We start from the raw sequence: 17,977 nt of genomic DNA on the forward strand, positions 1-17,977 counted from the left end.
TCCCAGACGAAGATGTACAGCCCAAACTTGTTTAACAACGTTGACATTTCTAAGGAATCTTTTATATTTTTTGAGCCCAGAAAAGTTTTTTGTAGAAAAGCTGTGTTTTGAGAAGAGAGCTGAAGAAAAGTGAAACTTGCTTCAGTGCATGGGCAGAGGATCATTTTTAAATTAATTAATTAATTTTTATTATTGATTTATTGGGGCGACTTTGGTTAATAAAATTATATAGGTTTCGGTGTCCAGTATTTTCAGAGAGCAAGTGGGAAGGCCTCATACCGAGTGGACCTCCAATGAAACAAATTAAAGGAAGAGAGAGTAGCAATAAAAAGAAAGAGGGAACCATGACTGGAAGCATCTTCAGCTTCAGTCAAGTGACTGAGAACTGAGTGTTACCTTGAAAATGTTTGCATTGGAATGTGGTAATAGAATTGTGAAGAAAAGTGGTTCTGTGGGATGGATATCTAGGAAGCTGTGAGATTTGCAGTACTGAAACGTGAGATGCTTTTGTGGAGCCTTAGGGGATGGTAAATTTTCAGCATTCAACAAAAGGAAAGATGCACAAGTGGAGGGAGAGGGGTTTTCATGGAATGACGGAGCAGCATCTACTCCTTAGGGTGGTGGGGATTGGACACAGGCAGGCTCCAGCTTTAGTTCTAGCCTGTGTACGTCGATCTGACGCTTCTCCATAGGCTATTAGAACTTCAGTCCATTGGTTTCTTACTCTGCCCCTCTTCGTTCCTGGCATTTCCTTGATATTTCCATTTCTTTAGAACTTGGCTATGTTTTTAAACATGTGTTTTCTTTTATCCAGATTCTTTGTTTTTAGCAGGAAGGTCTCCTGTATTTCAATCTGCTAGATTCCCCAGATTCAACTTTTAGAGATGTGCTCTTTTTACTACAAGACTATGTTTTTAATATATTTAATATAAAATGGTGCACTTTTTACTACATACTTCTAATAGTTAAAAAATCTCAAGGTGAAGGTACTGGTTCTATTATAAGGACAGTAATGTGCTTACTTGAGATTTTAAAAAGATGAAAGCTTTACAACCACTTATTAGATCATTTTTGTTTATATTGCCTTATAATTGTTATCTACTTAGAAAAATTATTTTAAAGATTATAGTTACAGTTCACAACATAATAAAGAATACTTTTGCATTTCTTGTAAAATATTATTTTCAAAGTTAGCAAATTAGAAAAACAAGCTTTAATTGTGATTTATGTTCTGAGACTTTGGGTGAAGGATATTAACACAAATATTCAAAAGAAAAATGCATCATATTTAAGGTTCTTCAGTGTTTTCATCCAATGATGCTGTTTCTTTTTAAAAATTAAGCCCTCTTCAAAAGGATTTTCACTGTCATTTCTAAACTTATTAGAAATTTCAAGTACATACAATAATAGAACCACATAATGAACCCCCACCTATCCATACCTGGGGTCACATTTTAACATATGACCAGTGTTATTTCATTTTATACCCCCACCTGCTTTTTCCTGCCCATTCTTCCCCATATTGTTTTAAAGTAAATCTGGGACATCATATTATTTTACATACAAATGATGCAGTATATACAGCTCTGAAAGATAGGAAGGTTTTTTTTCAATGATCAAAATACCACTAAGAAAAAAAAATTCCTGATGTCATCAGATATATAGTTTGTCTTCAGATTTCTCTGAATAGATCTCTTCAATTCTTTTATACTTGGATTGTTCAAATCAGCGTCTAGACAAGGTTGGTCCGTACATTTCTTGCATTTGGTTGATTCTCTTTACCTTAGATCAGTAATTTTCAGCCTTTTTCATCTCATGGCACACAGAACTAATTACTAAAATTTTGCGGCACAGCAAAAAATGTATTATTTTTGTTAATCTGCCAAAAAAATTAGATATAATTTTGATTCATGCACACTAGATGGCTATTGTTATGTTAGCTGTTGTAATTTTTTTATTTGACAATCTAAGGGAAAGAGATCAGTGCCCCTGACTAAATAATCAAGCATTGCATGTTTTAAAAATTCTTGCAGCACACCAGCTGAAAATCGCTGCCTTAGATGAATATCTCTTTGAACCTGTGGTAACGCCTCTGTTTTTTTTTTTGTTTTGTTTTTCTTGCTGTTTACTGATTGAAGAAACTGGGTCAAGTGTCCTGGAATTTCCCACATTTGGGGTTTGGCTGGCTGCATCTGCATGGTGGTATTAACATATTCTTCCAGCCCCTGTATTTCCTGTAAACTGGTAGTTAGATCCACAGGCTTGATGAGGTCAGGTCCCTTGTTGTTTCTTATGCAAGAATACTTTGTGGTAGTTGGGGTGTATTTCCTGTTGCATGTCATTGGGCAGCACATGATGCCTGGTTATATCTCTCTCTAATTTCATATTAACAGTGTGTATCTGATAAAAATGAAGTTTCTGTTTTATGATCTTTTTTATTAATCAGTATTTTAGATTTGTTTATTTGATATTTATATATTATAAGTAAATACTTTGTAAGCAAAACAAAATTTAAAAGACCCCTTTACATATTCTTTTAAACTTTGCCTCGTTTAGGAAGGTAAGAATATCAAGGTAGTGTTTGGAAATAATAAAACCTGAGTCATATCATACATAGTTCTTTTTTTAATCTGAGTCAATGTGAGAGCTGATTTAGCATCTTAATTAAGATCATAAGTCATCGTGTACCTATTACCTTAATTTTTACATGTCAAAAAGTCATAATACATTTTATGTGAAATCCAAGGACTTGTGGAAGATAAAAAATGAAAAGCATGTGGTGATTTTTTTCTGCGAAAAGATAGATCAACAGACAGTTTAAAAGAGAGAGAGAAGAGAAAACAAAGAAGGCATGAGACCTGTTCTTTGAAATCCTCCAGAGGTGTAATAATAATTGAGCCAATATGCATTGGCTTCTCTTAAATTGCCCTGGTAGTTTGGGCCTTGAGTGCCTTAGAAATTAACTTTCTTCCCATGCCTCTTCACTGTTGCTATAGTACTCTTGCTAAAGGCTTATTTGTTTGTGTTTAAGGAAATAGGGTAATTTCTCTCTCATATTCACTCTCAGAGCTTGCACTTTGTTTTGATCTTACAAGAACTCTGTAAAGTACCACCATTACTCTAGCCAAGACTCTTGCTACTAATTTTCCTATTATTTTACCAGTAAATCAACAAAATAAGATTTAGAGCAGTTACTTCTAAAGCTGAACTGTACATCATAATCCTCTGAGCTCTTTAAAAAGAATGCAGTTCTCTGGCACCCACCCTAGATCTACAGCAGAATCTCAGGTACTGGGGATACAGGAATCTGTACAGTTGTAAAAGACCCCAGCTTTGGAGATTCAAGTTCCCCAAGTGTTTTAGACATGGACAATGGACTTGTAATCGGGAATTGAAAAGACTCTATGCTAGTAAATGGTTACTTGAACTTCATAGTGGTTTATTAAATAACTGGAAGAGACAGTAGGATTGATGATAAACTTTGGGAATATTTAGTGTTTTCATCCATGACTTGTGTGAATGCATCAAAAATGGGAAAAAGACCTTATCTAGCACCTTATAAAATGGGATTCAAATCCCAAAAACCTGTGACAGTACTGAGAGGAATGTTTATTAGACAAATACGGAATAGAAAATATAGAACAGAAAACAGACTACATTTACATCAGAAGAGAAAACAGTGACTGGCATGTCAGGAAGGACAGAGCCACTATAAGGTACTCAACACAAATCTGTAATCTGGTGCCTATTGAGAAAGCTAGCGCAGGAGTGTGGCATGGGAGAAACACACAGGGACCTTCCTTTAACTTAATAGTTTCCCCTGAAGCTCCCATTCTGTGTTTTGCTTCTCATTTTTGCAAAGTTCCTAGAAAAGATGTTTATCTTTTTGGGCCCTCTTTCTTTCTTTTATTCATTCTTCTAACCATGAAGCTACCTCAAAAATGTTATCAATTTCCTCTTAATTATCAGCTCTTAGTATTCTGTTATATCTGCCTTTACTAGTGCTCTCTTGCATTTGATCTTTAAACTCTCTTTTCCCTTGACTTCCAAGACTTGACTCACTTGATTATTCCACTCCCATCTGATTACTTCCTGAGGGTTTCTCTTTCTTCCGACCCTCAGGTGTAGATTCTGCCCTAGTTGACTTCATGTCTCACTTGACATGTTCCACCATGGACCCTTTTGCCCTTTGGCCAGAGTAGCCTCAGTATCTATCTCCAGGCTTCACTTCTCCTCAGAACTCCACCCCTTATTTCCATTTGCTTCCCAGACAGCTTCACCCAGGTATCTCATAGATCCTTCTGTCTAAAGCTTAATTCATTATCTTACCAACTCTCTCACCCTGTCTGTTCCTTAGCAAGCACCATTCACCTAGTCACCAAAGCTAGAAAAAACGCAGTTGGAATCCACTGTCTTTGCACATGTTGGTTGTTGACTACCAAACCTCTCTGACTCTGTCTCTGAAGTATCTCTTGAATGTCTCTCTTTCTCATTAGTCCTATGGCTACCAGTGGTCCTTACCTTCTCCCACTTGGCTTACATTAGCTTCTACCAATTTCAGCTACTGTGCTATTGTGGAAATGCAGGCCCCTGTGCTACATATTCTGATTTTTCAAGAGAAGCTGAAAATCCATAGTTACATATTAAATTTCCCATTCTTTAAAATGCTTGTAACTTCTGTAATTTAGAACATTTTACACCACCACATGCACCTTTGTAGGCCACTAGTTTGTGATCTTTGATTTAAACATAAGATTAAAAATGTTATGAGGAAATGATAATATAAGTGATTTTATTTTTCTTTTGGCATAGGGAAAGCCTTTATACCGGAACATCAAAACAAAATATGATTTGGCTAAATAAAAGTGGGAAGTACTTTGGCAAAACAAAAAATACTATAAACAAAATTATAAAATATAAATAATAAGATGGGAAGAACATGTTTTCAGATAAAAGGTTAATACATTTATTATAAAATCATGCTTACAAAACAAGGGGAAGAAAACAAACTTAAAAAATCTATACACTCTAATAGAAATGAACGAATAGATGTAGAAATACAAATAAATTATAGACATCTGAAATAAAGTTTGTCCTTTCTTGTGGTCAAAAAAATGGAAATACTGAAGCAGTGAGTTATGACTGCTAACCTGTTAGGTAGGTAAGGATTGATATTGCTCGATGTCCATGTGAATATGGAGAACTGAACATATTATTCTCTTGGTAGGAATATGAATTAGGGTTTTGTTTTTGTTTTCTGGAATGGGATGTTGCAGTATTGTATCAGTCAGGGTGTCAGCAGGATCCTGGCAAATTAGGACAGGAGAAAACAGATCCAGCATAAGAAAAATCAGAGAACAGCAAAAAGGGCATTGAAGACACGAATCAAAATGAAAAAGACTGACAGCTTTCCAAAATTGGTGAAGGATGTATTCTCTGGTTTAAGAAAGCCCAACAAATCTCAGCAGAATAAATTTTTTAAAAAAAATCCTAGACACATTAAACTGCCAGAAGAAAAAGGAGAATCATCTTTTAAAAATCAGTCAATTAACAATAAGATTGGAAGCCAAAATACTAGAATGATTTCTTCAAGGTGCTGAGAAAAAGTAATTATCAACCTAGAATTCTATAGTCTGTGAAATTGTTTTTCAAGATTGAAGGTAAAATAAAGGCATTTCAGTCTAGAGAGAGCTGGAAAAGTTTGCTATTTTCAAAAGTTCGTTGAAGGACTTCCAAAGGATGTTCTCCAGGAAGCAGGACATGATCCCAGAAAAGAGATCTGAGATACAAGCAGTTGTGAACAAAGAGCAAGATAAGCATGTAGATGCAGCTAAACAACAAAAATTAATAATTTATAGGATTTATGAAAATCAAGATAAAACTAAAACCCTGGAAAGCATTAGCAGATATGTAGTGGGCCCAGGGTATGTATAATTGGAGTTAAAGAATTCTTAGTTCTTGACTTTTTTGCATGGGGTTAAAAAGGTAGACTAACTTTTGACTTCTTAGATTAAATATGAATGTTAAAAGTTACAGTGTAAGCACTGCAAGAGTAGAAAGAGATTATAAAAACTTCAGAGTACAAGATGGAAATGGAATGAAAGAAGGAAGGACAAATAAATCAACCCAAAAGAGTGCAATAAAAGATTTTAAAAAGAAAGCATAGAAAGTGAAACAACAAAATAAATACTAGATATTAACCCAAGTTTTTTGATAATCACAGTCAAATATTATAAGACTAGGTTGTTTAAAAATTATATTTCATGTGCTATTTAAAAATCTTCTAAAATCTAAGACCTAAGAAAGATCAAAAATGAAATGAAGAAAAAGGGTATACCAGATAAATACTACTGAAAAGCAAGCTGGAGCAGATATATTAGCATCAAATCAAAAATGTCTAAGACAGAGAACATTACTAAAGATAAAGATGGCCACTAAATATTGATTAAGGGTTGAATTCATTGAAGATATAATTCTAAACCTCTATACACGTACTACAATTTATATGTCCATGCAAAATGGACAGAACTAAAGAGAAAATGGTAAATATACCATCATAAAGGGAGATTTCAGCCCATTCTGATTAACTAACTGATCAAGCACATAAAAAGCATATAGAAGATTTGATCAAAACAAATAATAAGCTTGAACCAGTGGACATATTTTGAACACTGTGAACTCAACCAGAGATGCCCATTTTTATGAAACATACAGAGAACATTTATGAAACTAAGCCACATTAGACTGTTAATTTGAGCAAGCTTCAAAAAAAATCTAAAGAATATGACCACACAGATCACATTCTAAAATTAACTTAGTAATAATAAAGAGGTACTTTTGGAAATTAAAAGCATATTTGTACATAATATGTGGAAATCTTAATTGAAATCAGAAAATACTTAAGACTGACTGATAATTACAAAACTACTTTCCAGAACTTGCACGGCATACCTACATGGGGCATTTTATAACCTTAAAATGCATATATTAGAAAAGAAAGGCTGAGAATGAATGAGTTAAGAATCTAGCTTAAGAAGTTAGGTAAAGAACAAATGAATAAACTCAAGGAAAACAGATGAGGGAAATAAAAGAATATAAAGAAATTAATTATACAGAAAATATATAGTAGAAAGGATTTTTTAAGTAGCCAAAATGTACTTCTTTGAAATAAATTTTCAAGAAAACTGATCAAGATTGAGGGGGGTGAAGAGAATTATTAGAAATCAAAATACTAATAGTGAAACAGATGTAATGTCAGTGGAAATTAAAACACTACTAAAAATTATAAAGAACAACTTTATGCTAATAAATTTGGAAACAGGTGAAAAGGAAAAATTCATAGAAAATATAAAAATTGAGTTCAGAATAAATAGAACACCTGAATAGAACTTATTAAAGAATTTCAGCACTACTTAAGAAAGCAGCAGGTCCAGGTGAATTCTCTCAAAATTTAAGAATTAGATAATTCCAGTTTTATATACTTGAATAAGAGTTAACACCTCCAACTCATTTTATGAGATGAGTATAACTTGACAATGAAACAAGATAAGGACAATAAAAGAAGAAAATTACAAGTCAATCTCATTTAAATGTAAAAGCAGAAATCCTAAACTAAATATTAGCAAACCAAATTTGGCAATGTAGAAAAAGAATAATTACATAATGCAAAGTTGGTTCAGCAGTAGAAAGCTTATTAATAGTATTTACAACATTAATAAAGGAGAACAAACAGTGCATATAATAATTTCACTAGATGTAGAAAACACAACCACCATTCATAGTAAAAATTCTTAGAAAATTAGAATTGAGTCTACAAAAAACCTTGTTGTTGTAGGTGGTGAAATATTAATAGTGTTTCTTTTATAATCCAGAGCACCACAAAGACAACACTCAACACTTATTAGGGGTTCAGCTCAAAGGGGAAAAAATACAGGTGAAAAAATTGGAAATGAAGAAAAGTGTTATTTAGGGGGTAATTGATTGTATATGTAGAAAAGTCTAAAGAAAATATACAAACTAATTATTACAATGAATAAGAGGGTTTAATAGGTTTTCCAGCTGCAGGTTAACATACAGAAGTGAATTGCAACAGTAGACAATTGGAAAATGTAATTTGGGGGAGCTAATGTGTACAGTGGCAACAATAAAAACTAGGAAGTGTACCTCATAATAAACTTAATAAAATAAGCGAGGACTTTAGATAGAAAAAAGTTAAACTTTTTTGAAAGACGTTTTTAAAGTTCTTAAAAATAATTGGGAGATTTACCATATTAAATGCATAGGAAGTCTCATTATTATAAAGATGTTAGTTTTCTCTAAAACTGATCTATAGGTTCAGTGCCTTTCTAATCAAACTCCCAACAGGGTTCTTCCCTGCAACTTGACAAACTAATACTGAAAATTATGTTAAAGCGTAAAGTGCAAAGAATAATTCCAAGTACTCCTGATGAAGACTAGAACAGTGCTGGGGATAAGGAGAGGAGCTCACACTATTTGATACTAAGATTTATTATCAATAAAGTTCAGGTCATTAACACAGTGTGTACTGACTGATAAGTAAATGGAGTAAAATAACTCAGAGAAGCCTTTATGTGACAGAGCTGACATTGCGGATTACTGGGGACCATCTTCGAATATTCAGTTGATTCTTCATTTGGGAAAGAATAAAAGTAGATCCCTAACTGATACCATACATAAGGTCAATGTTCAAAATATTGAGGTGTTTTTTAAATTAGGTTATAAAGCAGCATTATGTGACTCCATTTTTGTAAAAAGAAATAGTAATATATATGATTATATATCTTGAGCAAAGATCTGGAGGATATCAAAAGTTCAGATGACGAAGCGACTGTCTCCAGGTGGTTGGATTGTTGATGATTTAACTTTCTCTTTATACCTTTTTGTCTAATTTTTTTAGTACAGTAGATACTGTATACATTACTTTTAATTAGAAAAAGAACATTTTTTATTTTAAATTTCTTTCCTTAACTATTTTTACTTGTTTATTCTTCTAGATGAATTTTAGAATTATTTTTGGCAGCTTCCAAACCACCTCCTCCATTCACAAAAAAATAACATTTTCATTGTAATTTTGATTGGAATTGTCTGTTTCTTAATAGTCACCCGGTGCATGTTTGTTAAATAAATATGGGAGCAAGTCACATCTTTATAACACTTAGCCCTTCTAGACAAGAACATGGTATGTTTCTTAATCTTTTTGAGCCCTATTATTATTAATGTAAGTTTTGTGATTTTTAAAAAATATAGATCTCACATTTATACAATTAGTGTTTCCTAAAATACTATCATCTTTCCATTTCCCCCCACATAAAGTCAAACCCTTAAATGTGTGTCTTTATTGTCAGGTCTTAGAAGTGTTAGAAAGATGATTTAAATGTAGATAAACATGTCCTGTGTAGTGAGGTTAAGGACGTGGGTTTAAATGACTAGGTTGAAACTGACTACAAGCATTTTGGTAGTGGCAGGCCTTCCTTTAGCTCTTGCTACAACAGAACCTAAGAAAATGAACTTCAGCTAAAGTGTGAGGAATTTAGATTAGAGATTGCAAACTGGCAGTGCAGAACTAAAGTGGCCCTCAGAAATATTTTATTTGTATTGCACAGTATATTTTTAAAAATTGAATTCATTGCTAATTTAAAATTTGGGAGATTTCACATAAAAATTTAGATTTGCACCTTTTCTGGAAAGGCCCAAAATCTGGTACCCTGTGCCCTAGTTTTCAGTGTCAGCTGATGGCTGCAGTTCAGGATACACCACCTCCTTTGAACCAGGTTTGTGCTTTCTCCAGTTTTCCAGTCAGGACCCAGTCTTTTCCTGGTACCTGTCTTGCCCCTGAAGTGTTTAAGTTTACAACCTCAATTCAGATGGTAAAGGAAAAATTGAGTTGCACATAGGTAGGTGTGGCATATTGTCATTTGACATTTTGATGTTGCTTTTAAAAAGATGGTTTACACACAAAAAACTACTGGAGGACTTTAAAGGAAAGAAGAACAGCAACACAGTCATAGTATGGGACTTTAACACCCCACTGACTTACTGTATAGATCTTCCAGACAAAAAATCAACAAGAAGACAGTGACTCCAAATGACATACTAGATCAGATGGATTTAATTGGCATTTACAGAACATTCCACTCCAAAGCTGGAGAATAGACATTCTCTTGAAATGCACATGGGACATTCTCAAAGATAGACCACCTGTTAGGACACAAAACAAGTCTCTACAAGTTCAAGAAGACTGAAATAATATTAGGCATCTTCTCAGACATTTACACAATGGAATACTATACAGCTGTAAAAACAAAGGATCCCTTAGCCTTTGAGACAGCATGGTGGGACCTGGAGAGAATTTTGCTAAGCAAAATAAGCCAGTCAGAGAAAGACAAGTGTCCCATGATCTTACTCATATGTGGAATCTAATGAAAAAAATAAACCAATGAACAAAATAGATCCAGAGACATAGAAGCATGGAACAGACTGACAAATATCAGAGGGAAGGTGGGGGTGGTTAACATAGGAATTGATATACATATATGCATAACCTATGGACACAGACAATAGTGGGGTGAAGGCCTGGGGAGAAGGGTACATGGGGGAGGGGATCAATGGGAGGAAAAAGGGGACATTTGCAATATTTTCAACAACAAAGAAATTTTTTTAAAAAGATGGTTTACAGAGTGGAAGGGTGTGTGGGGAGGTAGAAAGGGTAAAGGGGTCAAATATATGGTAATGGAAGAAGACTTGGCTTTGAGTGGTGAACACATAATGTGGTGATACAGATGATGTATCATAGAATTGTACACTTGAACCTTATATGATCTTATTAACCAATGTCACCCCCCAGTAAATTTAATAAAATTTTAAAATATGTATGATTTAAATATGGTCTTGGCTCACAAGTGGGAAGTGGACTAGATGACTTCTCAAAGATCTTTCTTGTGCTGTGATTCTGTGATCCTGTTAGAATAGTCAGTGGTTCCTGAAGTCTTTCTCACTGCACACGATTCGAGAATCTCAGAGTTAGAATGAACCCCCTGCAAGACAGGGAGGCCACAGGGGGTTTGTTTCACCTGGCGTTCCTCATCTTAGGCACAGGAAGTTTGAAAACTATTGCAGAGAAGCCTGCTTGAACAGCCAACAGTTCAAAAAACCAGCTACCTCATTTAGAACGTTTAATTAAAAATCCGTTTCTTTTATGCATAGTTATTTAGAGACGAGTGAAGGGTTTTGAGAGAACTTTGAATTTATAAGTACACAGCATTATATTATCCCCATCATTATGCATAGTCTGGCAGAGTTATGATTTTCATCATTTTGAATATCTGTTCATCTGTGCTTGTCTATGATCTAAGCATGGTTTTTATATTTAATGTTAATTGCATTTTTTTACAAACAAAAAAGGCAGGAAAGTGATATGGGAAAGAAATCTGAAGTGATAATTTGTGAATTAGTTTTATTCTAATTTTTGCCTTCTCTGAGAAGCTTTCTCATTCTGTGTGTTAACAATCTGTGATGGATCCTATAGATAACAAAATTAATAGTACATGTGATAGGTGGAATTACAAAGTCAATGAGGTGACGGACAGAAAGGTTTTCTTCTAAGTAAATTTGGCCTCAAGTAATTATTTTGTTTACAGTTTTTTTGTTTTTTTTCATGGAGCTAACCAGTTTGCCCCATTTGTTTTGGCATCAAATAGACATAGCTTTATTGTGACTCAGAGCCCAGTACTGTCCTTACTTAAGGACATAAAATGTTATCTCAAGGGAACCTTTTTGAATCTCTGAATGTTGTGGGTAATAAGTGAAATTTTTAGCCCAGGACCAAATATTCCACTTAGCCACCCAAATTGTTTCCCAATTGTGGTCTTATACTGAGATCCTGTGTGTGTATTCTTAAACTTACAACAGGACTCTTGTTTTTTGGTTCCCACAGAACAACCCCCCTTCTCCAACCCCACCATCACCAACAATGGTGAAGGTCACACTGGGCCTATATATGTTTCAAAGGGCCCCATCAAAGCTTTTTCAAAAGTCCTATATCATACTTAGCCTTTCTTTACATTCTAAACTTTTCATTTCTTTACCCTTGGACTCTTGATAAGGACAAGTATAACTTTCCTAGTGGAAATAGTTTCAAAAGTAATGAGTTTTAACTTCATTTTGTCTTACCAAAATAGCTTATAAAACACTCATATTCTTCATCTTTTAAATACTTTATATGTTACTGGTCTAGTGTAGCATCTAAGACATTTTCAGTATCTGATAAACATCAACCCCTTCCATCCTATCTTCTTATTAAATTTCACCCACATCTTCAGATAGAGAATGAGAACTGACTCATGACCTCAGACTGGAAACAGTCACAAGTCTCAACTGGCTGGCACGCAGTACTGAGCTGCTTCTGGGTCAGCACACAGCCATCCGATTGCCACCAGGTACCCTTTCTTAAAACAAGTGTGAGACCACTATCCAGCCTGCTTAGGTAAAGCTTATCTTTGCTAAAAATATAAATATCTGTACATTTACGATTTGATTCTTTAAAATTATTTTTAAGACTAAATCTTCAAGTCATCTGTGTTCCAGACTTTGAATTACAATTATAGCTTCAGTCAGAACCTGTAGTTTCCTGCAGCAGTTAAAGAAGTCATCAAAATTAATAAATGGCTGGCATTCAGAAAGAGCGTGCAGCCCGGCTGGGCGTGGCTCAGCGGTTGAGCGTCGACCTGGGATCCAGGCGATCGGGGTTCGATTCCCAGTCAGGGCACATGCCCGGGTTGTGGGCTCCATCCCCAGTCGGAAGTATGTGGGAGGCAGCCGATCAATGACCCTCTCATCATTGATGTTCCTATCTCTCTCTCTCTCCCTTTCCTTTCCTCTCTCTGAAATCAATAAAGATATATTAAAAAAAAAAAAAAAAAAAGAGCATGCAGGCTGAGAATTTGTATTTAGGCAACTAAGATTAAAAAATGTATTCAAACCCCGAATTGGGGTGGGGAGGGCCATTCATCATGTTGAAAAGGTCAGAGTTATAAAAAAAGAAACAACAGAGAGAGGGATATTATTCTGCATTACAGGAGGTGTAAAAGATATAACTAAATGCACTGCATGGTCTTTTGTTTGATCTTAGTTCAGGACGAAAATCAGCAATATACATTTTGGGGATAGTTTGAGAAATTTGAATATGGACTAGTTATTTGACTGAGCAGTAATGTCATGCTCAGTTATGATCACAGTATTTAGTATTTTGATGATGTAGGAGAATATCTTTACCGTTTGGGAGTCTTCCATATTTAGGAGTAAAGTGTCAGGGTGTCTAATTTTCTTGAAATGGCTTATCAAATATATATATGAAATATGACAAAATATTATCCCTTATTGGGTTTATATGGCTAACTTTGGAGTGTTCTTGGCACTATTTTTCTCCTTTTCTGGATGATTGTGAATGATGATACTAATGAAGAAGGCACCTCAGGGAGAAAAGTATTGTGGGACACAGTAGGTTTTCTAGAGCCTGCCTTGTGGTTTGGGAAAAGCACCATGTGGTCCAGGATGGAGTCGATTGTGAAGTGGTGCTTACCTGCCAGGCCACTTGGAGGCATTTTCCCAGGCTACTGTGAATGGTCTCATGATAACCATGGAGAGAGCTTTCCACCATACCACAAACTCCCCTTGGTAGCCTTGGGGAAGCTCAGATCGCCTTGGCCATGATCCCCTGGAAAACAAGTTAGGCTGGGTAGTTTTACAGCAAAATCTCCATGTTGGATATTTGCTCTCAGTATCTTGGGACTATGAAATATAACAACCCCCAAAATGACCACTCCCTGAAAATGTATTACTCATTGGAGCACAGTATGACTTAAAACTAATCTACTGCCTTGCTAAGCCAGGGTGGAATTTGTTCAACTCATATTTGATTTTTTTGATTTTTTTTTTTGCTATTGTTGTTTTTATCTTTCTAGTCATAAAGGCTCTGAGTTTCTAGTAAAGCCATTTAGGAGCAGTGTATTTAAGAATGTGAAATAAAATATAGGCAGAACTCTGACTTGTCCCTTTCTTTCTCTCATGAATATCACTGACTCCCCCTCCCATCTGTTTGTCTTGGAGATTAATGTTCTTTGGTGAATAGCCAGGTGAGCCAGAGGAGAGTTAGTGTGGTAACAGGTCATTTCGAGCTTCATTGTAGATTGGGAGATTGTCTGTAGAAAGGTAGAGAGAAGCAGCTGTTTACAAATTATGGAATGCAGGAGGCATAGGGACCTGAGACTTTTGGGGTTGCTGAGAGGCCAGGGAAGAGAATGGACTCTTGCTTGTACTGGACATCTTGTGACATTAGCATTGCAGAATATAAATTATTTCTAGAAATATGCAAACCTGAAGACTCCTGGTAGAAGGATGCTTCCACCACAAAGCTGTCCTCCCTCTAACCCCAATCTCTTCTTCCGTCTAAAGACAGTCATTTCAGATTTAAGAGGACCACAATAACTGTCAAGAACACAGGTGTACTTAAGTGTGATTTACAAGTGCCTCAAAATCTTGGAATACTGTTATCAAGTAGTTTTCAAATGAAAAGGTTATCATTTTATGATTTTCATTTTGCTCCCTCACCCCCAAACACCACCAGCCCCACAATCTCCTACTAACACGAGATGTGCATTTAGAACACCAGTGTAGCAAGCTGGGAGCTGGTGCCCCAGAAGGGAAAGCAAAGGGCCTCCTGGATTCTTTGCCAAGTTGCTACTTAGCTTTAGAGAATAGTGGAGCTTTGCTTTAGCCCTGGGTAAGTACAAAATCTCAGTGGCCTACTGAACTCTGTGATGTTGCTGTCATTAAAGAGCAAAGAAAAGTTTATGGTCTCTATCACTGCCTGTTATCTATGGATAAAGGAAATACATCTCCCTAAGGATTTCATCTCAGTTCATTTCATCAGCAGTGTTTTTTTTTTTATATCAAAATTCATTTGCCATAGAAGAACTGGCACAAGAACACTGCTTTAATCTCCCTTCGAGTTTCTCTTTAAACAGTAAACTTTCCTACAGCCAGTAGGATTCAGAAAAAGCAGGTGCAAATTGTTTTTACATATTAAACTTGCGATTTCTCTTGTTGGTACTCCTAGGCAGGGTTTTCCATCTAACCCCAAGCAAGAGGCTGTTTTAGAAGTGATGCCTTTTAACATAACCCTATCCTGAGTGTGGGGAGTGTAGGGGGAAAGGTTCTCATAAATTCAGTTCTGCTAGTAATTCCTATAATAAATCATTTAGTTAGAATGTGCCTTATACTGCTTTATTGTTCTATAGGGGAAGGTGTCATATTGAAACTTTATTGTTCAGCTGACCAAGTAGGATTTAGTTATCACTGAAGTGGTATCTCCAGATACCAAGCTTCCTGAACTCAGAGCTGTAACTTTCATAGTCACCTTTAGATTTAGCCTCTTCCTAATAATAATATTTATTGCTCGAGAGTTTGCACAGGGAAGATTTTTGAAATTTAAGTATGACCTGCCAGCAAAGGCAGAATGACTTACATATTACTTTTGTTGTTGTTATTGTTCAGTCCTTTGGAAGATTTACATGACAGATCATTATTATTTTTTTAATTATTATTTTTAATACTTACCCGAGGACATGTTCATTGATTTTTAGAGAGAGGGGAAGGAAGGGAGAGAGAGAGAGAGAGAAACATTGACCAGCCACCTCCCTTATGCACCCTGACTGGAGATCAAACCTGTAATCTAGGTATGTGCCCTGACTGGAAATCAAACCCAAAACCTTCTAGTGTATGGGACGGCGCTCCAACCAACTGAGCTACCTGGCCAGGACTAGATCATTATGTTTTAAATCACTTAAAAAATTTCTGTGTGTGTTTGTGAATCCCAAATTATAAAGGACTTCTCTCCTACAATTTCCCTCCCCCCAGCAGGACAAATAAACAGAAGTGGTAGTCACTTCTACTCTCTCAGTGACCTGAGGAATGAAGTGTTTGTTTAGAAGCACTCAGAATAATGCCAACGGTGTGCATATTTTGACAAAATGCAATCCATTTCAACTGTGTTAGGAAAAAATTCGTCTCGGTTAATCTGGAGATTATCATGTCATAGGTGTCAGTCTTATTTCGCAATCAATCTCTCTGACTAAAGCAGTTGTGCTGTCAGATCCATACTTATGTAGACGGAACAAGGCTGTGGTCACTGGTGTTCTGGATCTTTCTACAGGAGTGCTGGAAGGATACCGAATGTAAAAGTGGAAACTTCTTTGTAATCTTTATTATACACAAGTTATTTCAAAACATTCGTAGTCATGGACTTTGGAGAATCTGATGGTCCTGGAGACCACCTCTTGCAACTCCTGGCTTCTCCAATTTTGTGGATAAAATACTGTCTCTGAGGTTGTTTTAGAACTTGGGGACCCTCACCCCACTTTGACAGGCCCTTCACTTCTGGTGCTTCCACCACGTACTCAACCACGTTAATGGGAACATTTTTATTTAATCTTTTCAGGAAAGTCATCGAACAGAGTAGTTTTAACTGGAGGGGGGCTGGCAGGGAATGACGGGATAGAGGGAGGGAAGGAGGAAGGAAGGAACTCTGCTTGTGCTTTCTGTGCATCACCTGAAATTCTGTTGCTACCCTATAAGATAAATGGTAATATCTCAGTTTTTTGTAGATGGAATGTACTCCTTTGGACCAGGCTTCTTTCACTTAACATTATGTGTGTGAGATTTATTTCTGATATGGCTTATATTTGTAGCTCATTCAGTTTTAGGTACAGTGTAATATTTCACTGTGTGACTATCCTTCGCTTTTAAATAAAAATACTTATACTGATGGATATTTGCATTGGTTCCAGATTGAGACTCTTATGAAAAGTGTTATTATGACCACCTGTATATTCATGCTTCGGTTCTGATTAAGGTATTCAAACAGATTTTGAAAGTGGCTGTACCAGTTTGTACTCTGTCAGCAGGGTATAAGAATTCTAGCTTGACTGTATTCTTTTTTTTAAATATATCTTTATTGATTTCAGAGAGAGGAAAGGAGAGGGAGAGAGAGAGATAGAAACATCAGTGATGAGAGAGCCATTGATCGAGCCTGCAACCTGGGCATATGTGCCCTGACCAGGAATCGAACCCCGATCGCCTGGATCCTAGGTCGACGCTCAACCGCTGAGCCACGCCTGGCCAGGCTAGTTTGAGTGTATTCTTGCCAATACTTGATGCTCTTGATCTTTTTCATATAGGTCATTCTGATGAATTGAAGAAGTTTCTCTTCTTTATGGCTCATATTTTTTCATCTCATTCTATATAAAGCCTTTATTGTACTTGATTTAGAATAACTTACTTATAGGCAAATACACACATTTTCAAATATGTTTTATATGATTCTTTTTGTGAGCTCATAAGTAATGAGTATCAGAACGTGGCCAAGATCTATACACTAGCTCAGCCTGAATTAATTACCCCATGTGAAGGGCCTGGTTTTTAGGTCTCTTTGTCAGACCTCCTTATTTATTCCATTTTACAGATAAAGGGACTGAGCCACTTCAGGGACTAGGAACCATCCCAGGTGCTATAGTCAGGCCTACTAGAAAGAGCCAAGATTGGAATGTTCATCCCTTCCTCTCAAGTGAGGCCCCTTTTTGATTCTTATACTCTTTCATTTGCTGCTATTGAATGCATACTGGATGGCAGGCACTGGGCTTGGTCCATGGGCTTCAGTGGAAAACAAGCTTATAACCTAATGGTGTCCTCTTTCATTTTATAGGTTATGGCTTTCAAATCACAGCCTATTTCCTCAAGAGAGGAATACGCCTTCGCTGTTTCGGAGGTTCACAGAGTCCTGGTAAGAAACTGATTTCTCAGATTATCAGACATTTTGCACAATTAGCTTGCCCTAGAGAGGGAAGAAAATTAAGGAATGAAGATTTCTATCTGCTTTGTTGGCTTTATGAAATTGAAGTACTAC

At 36.0% G+C, this 17,977-nt stretch overlaps 1 protein-coding gene across 1 annotated transcript in view; it reads left to right on the plus strand.

Moving 5' to 3' along the window:
* The window catches only part of SLX4IP (SLX4 interacting protein), a 159,867-nt gene that overhangs the window by 116,640 nt on the left and 25,250 nt on the right, over positions 1-17,977 (plus strand). The window contains exon 5 of the mRNA XM_016212022.2: positions 17,777-17,854. Coding sequence (XP_016067508.1) covers positions 17,777-17,854 — 78 coding nt within the window. The remainder of the gene's footprint in view (positions 1-17,776; positions 17,855-17,977) is intronic.

This window comes from Miniopterus natalensis, chromosome 7, assembly GCF_054644295.1.
Source record: "Miniopterus natalensis isolate mMinNat1 chromosome 7, mMinNat1.hap1, whole genome shotgun sequence".
In the NCBI taxonomy this organism is placed as follows: Eukaryota; Metazoa; Chordata; class Mammalia; order Chiroptera; family Miniopteridae; genus Miniopterus; species Miniopterus natalensis.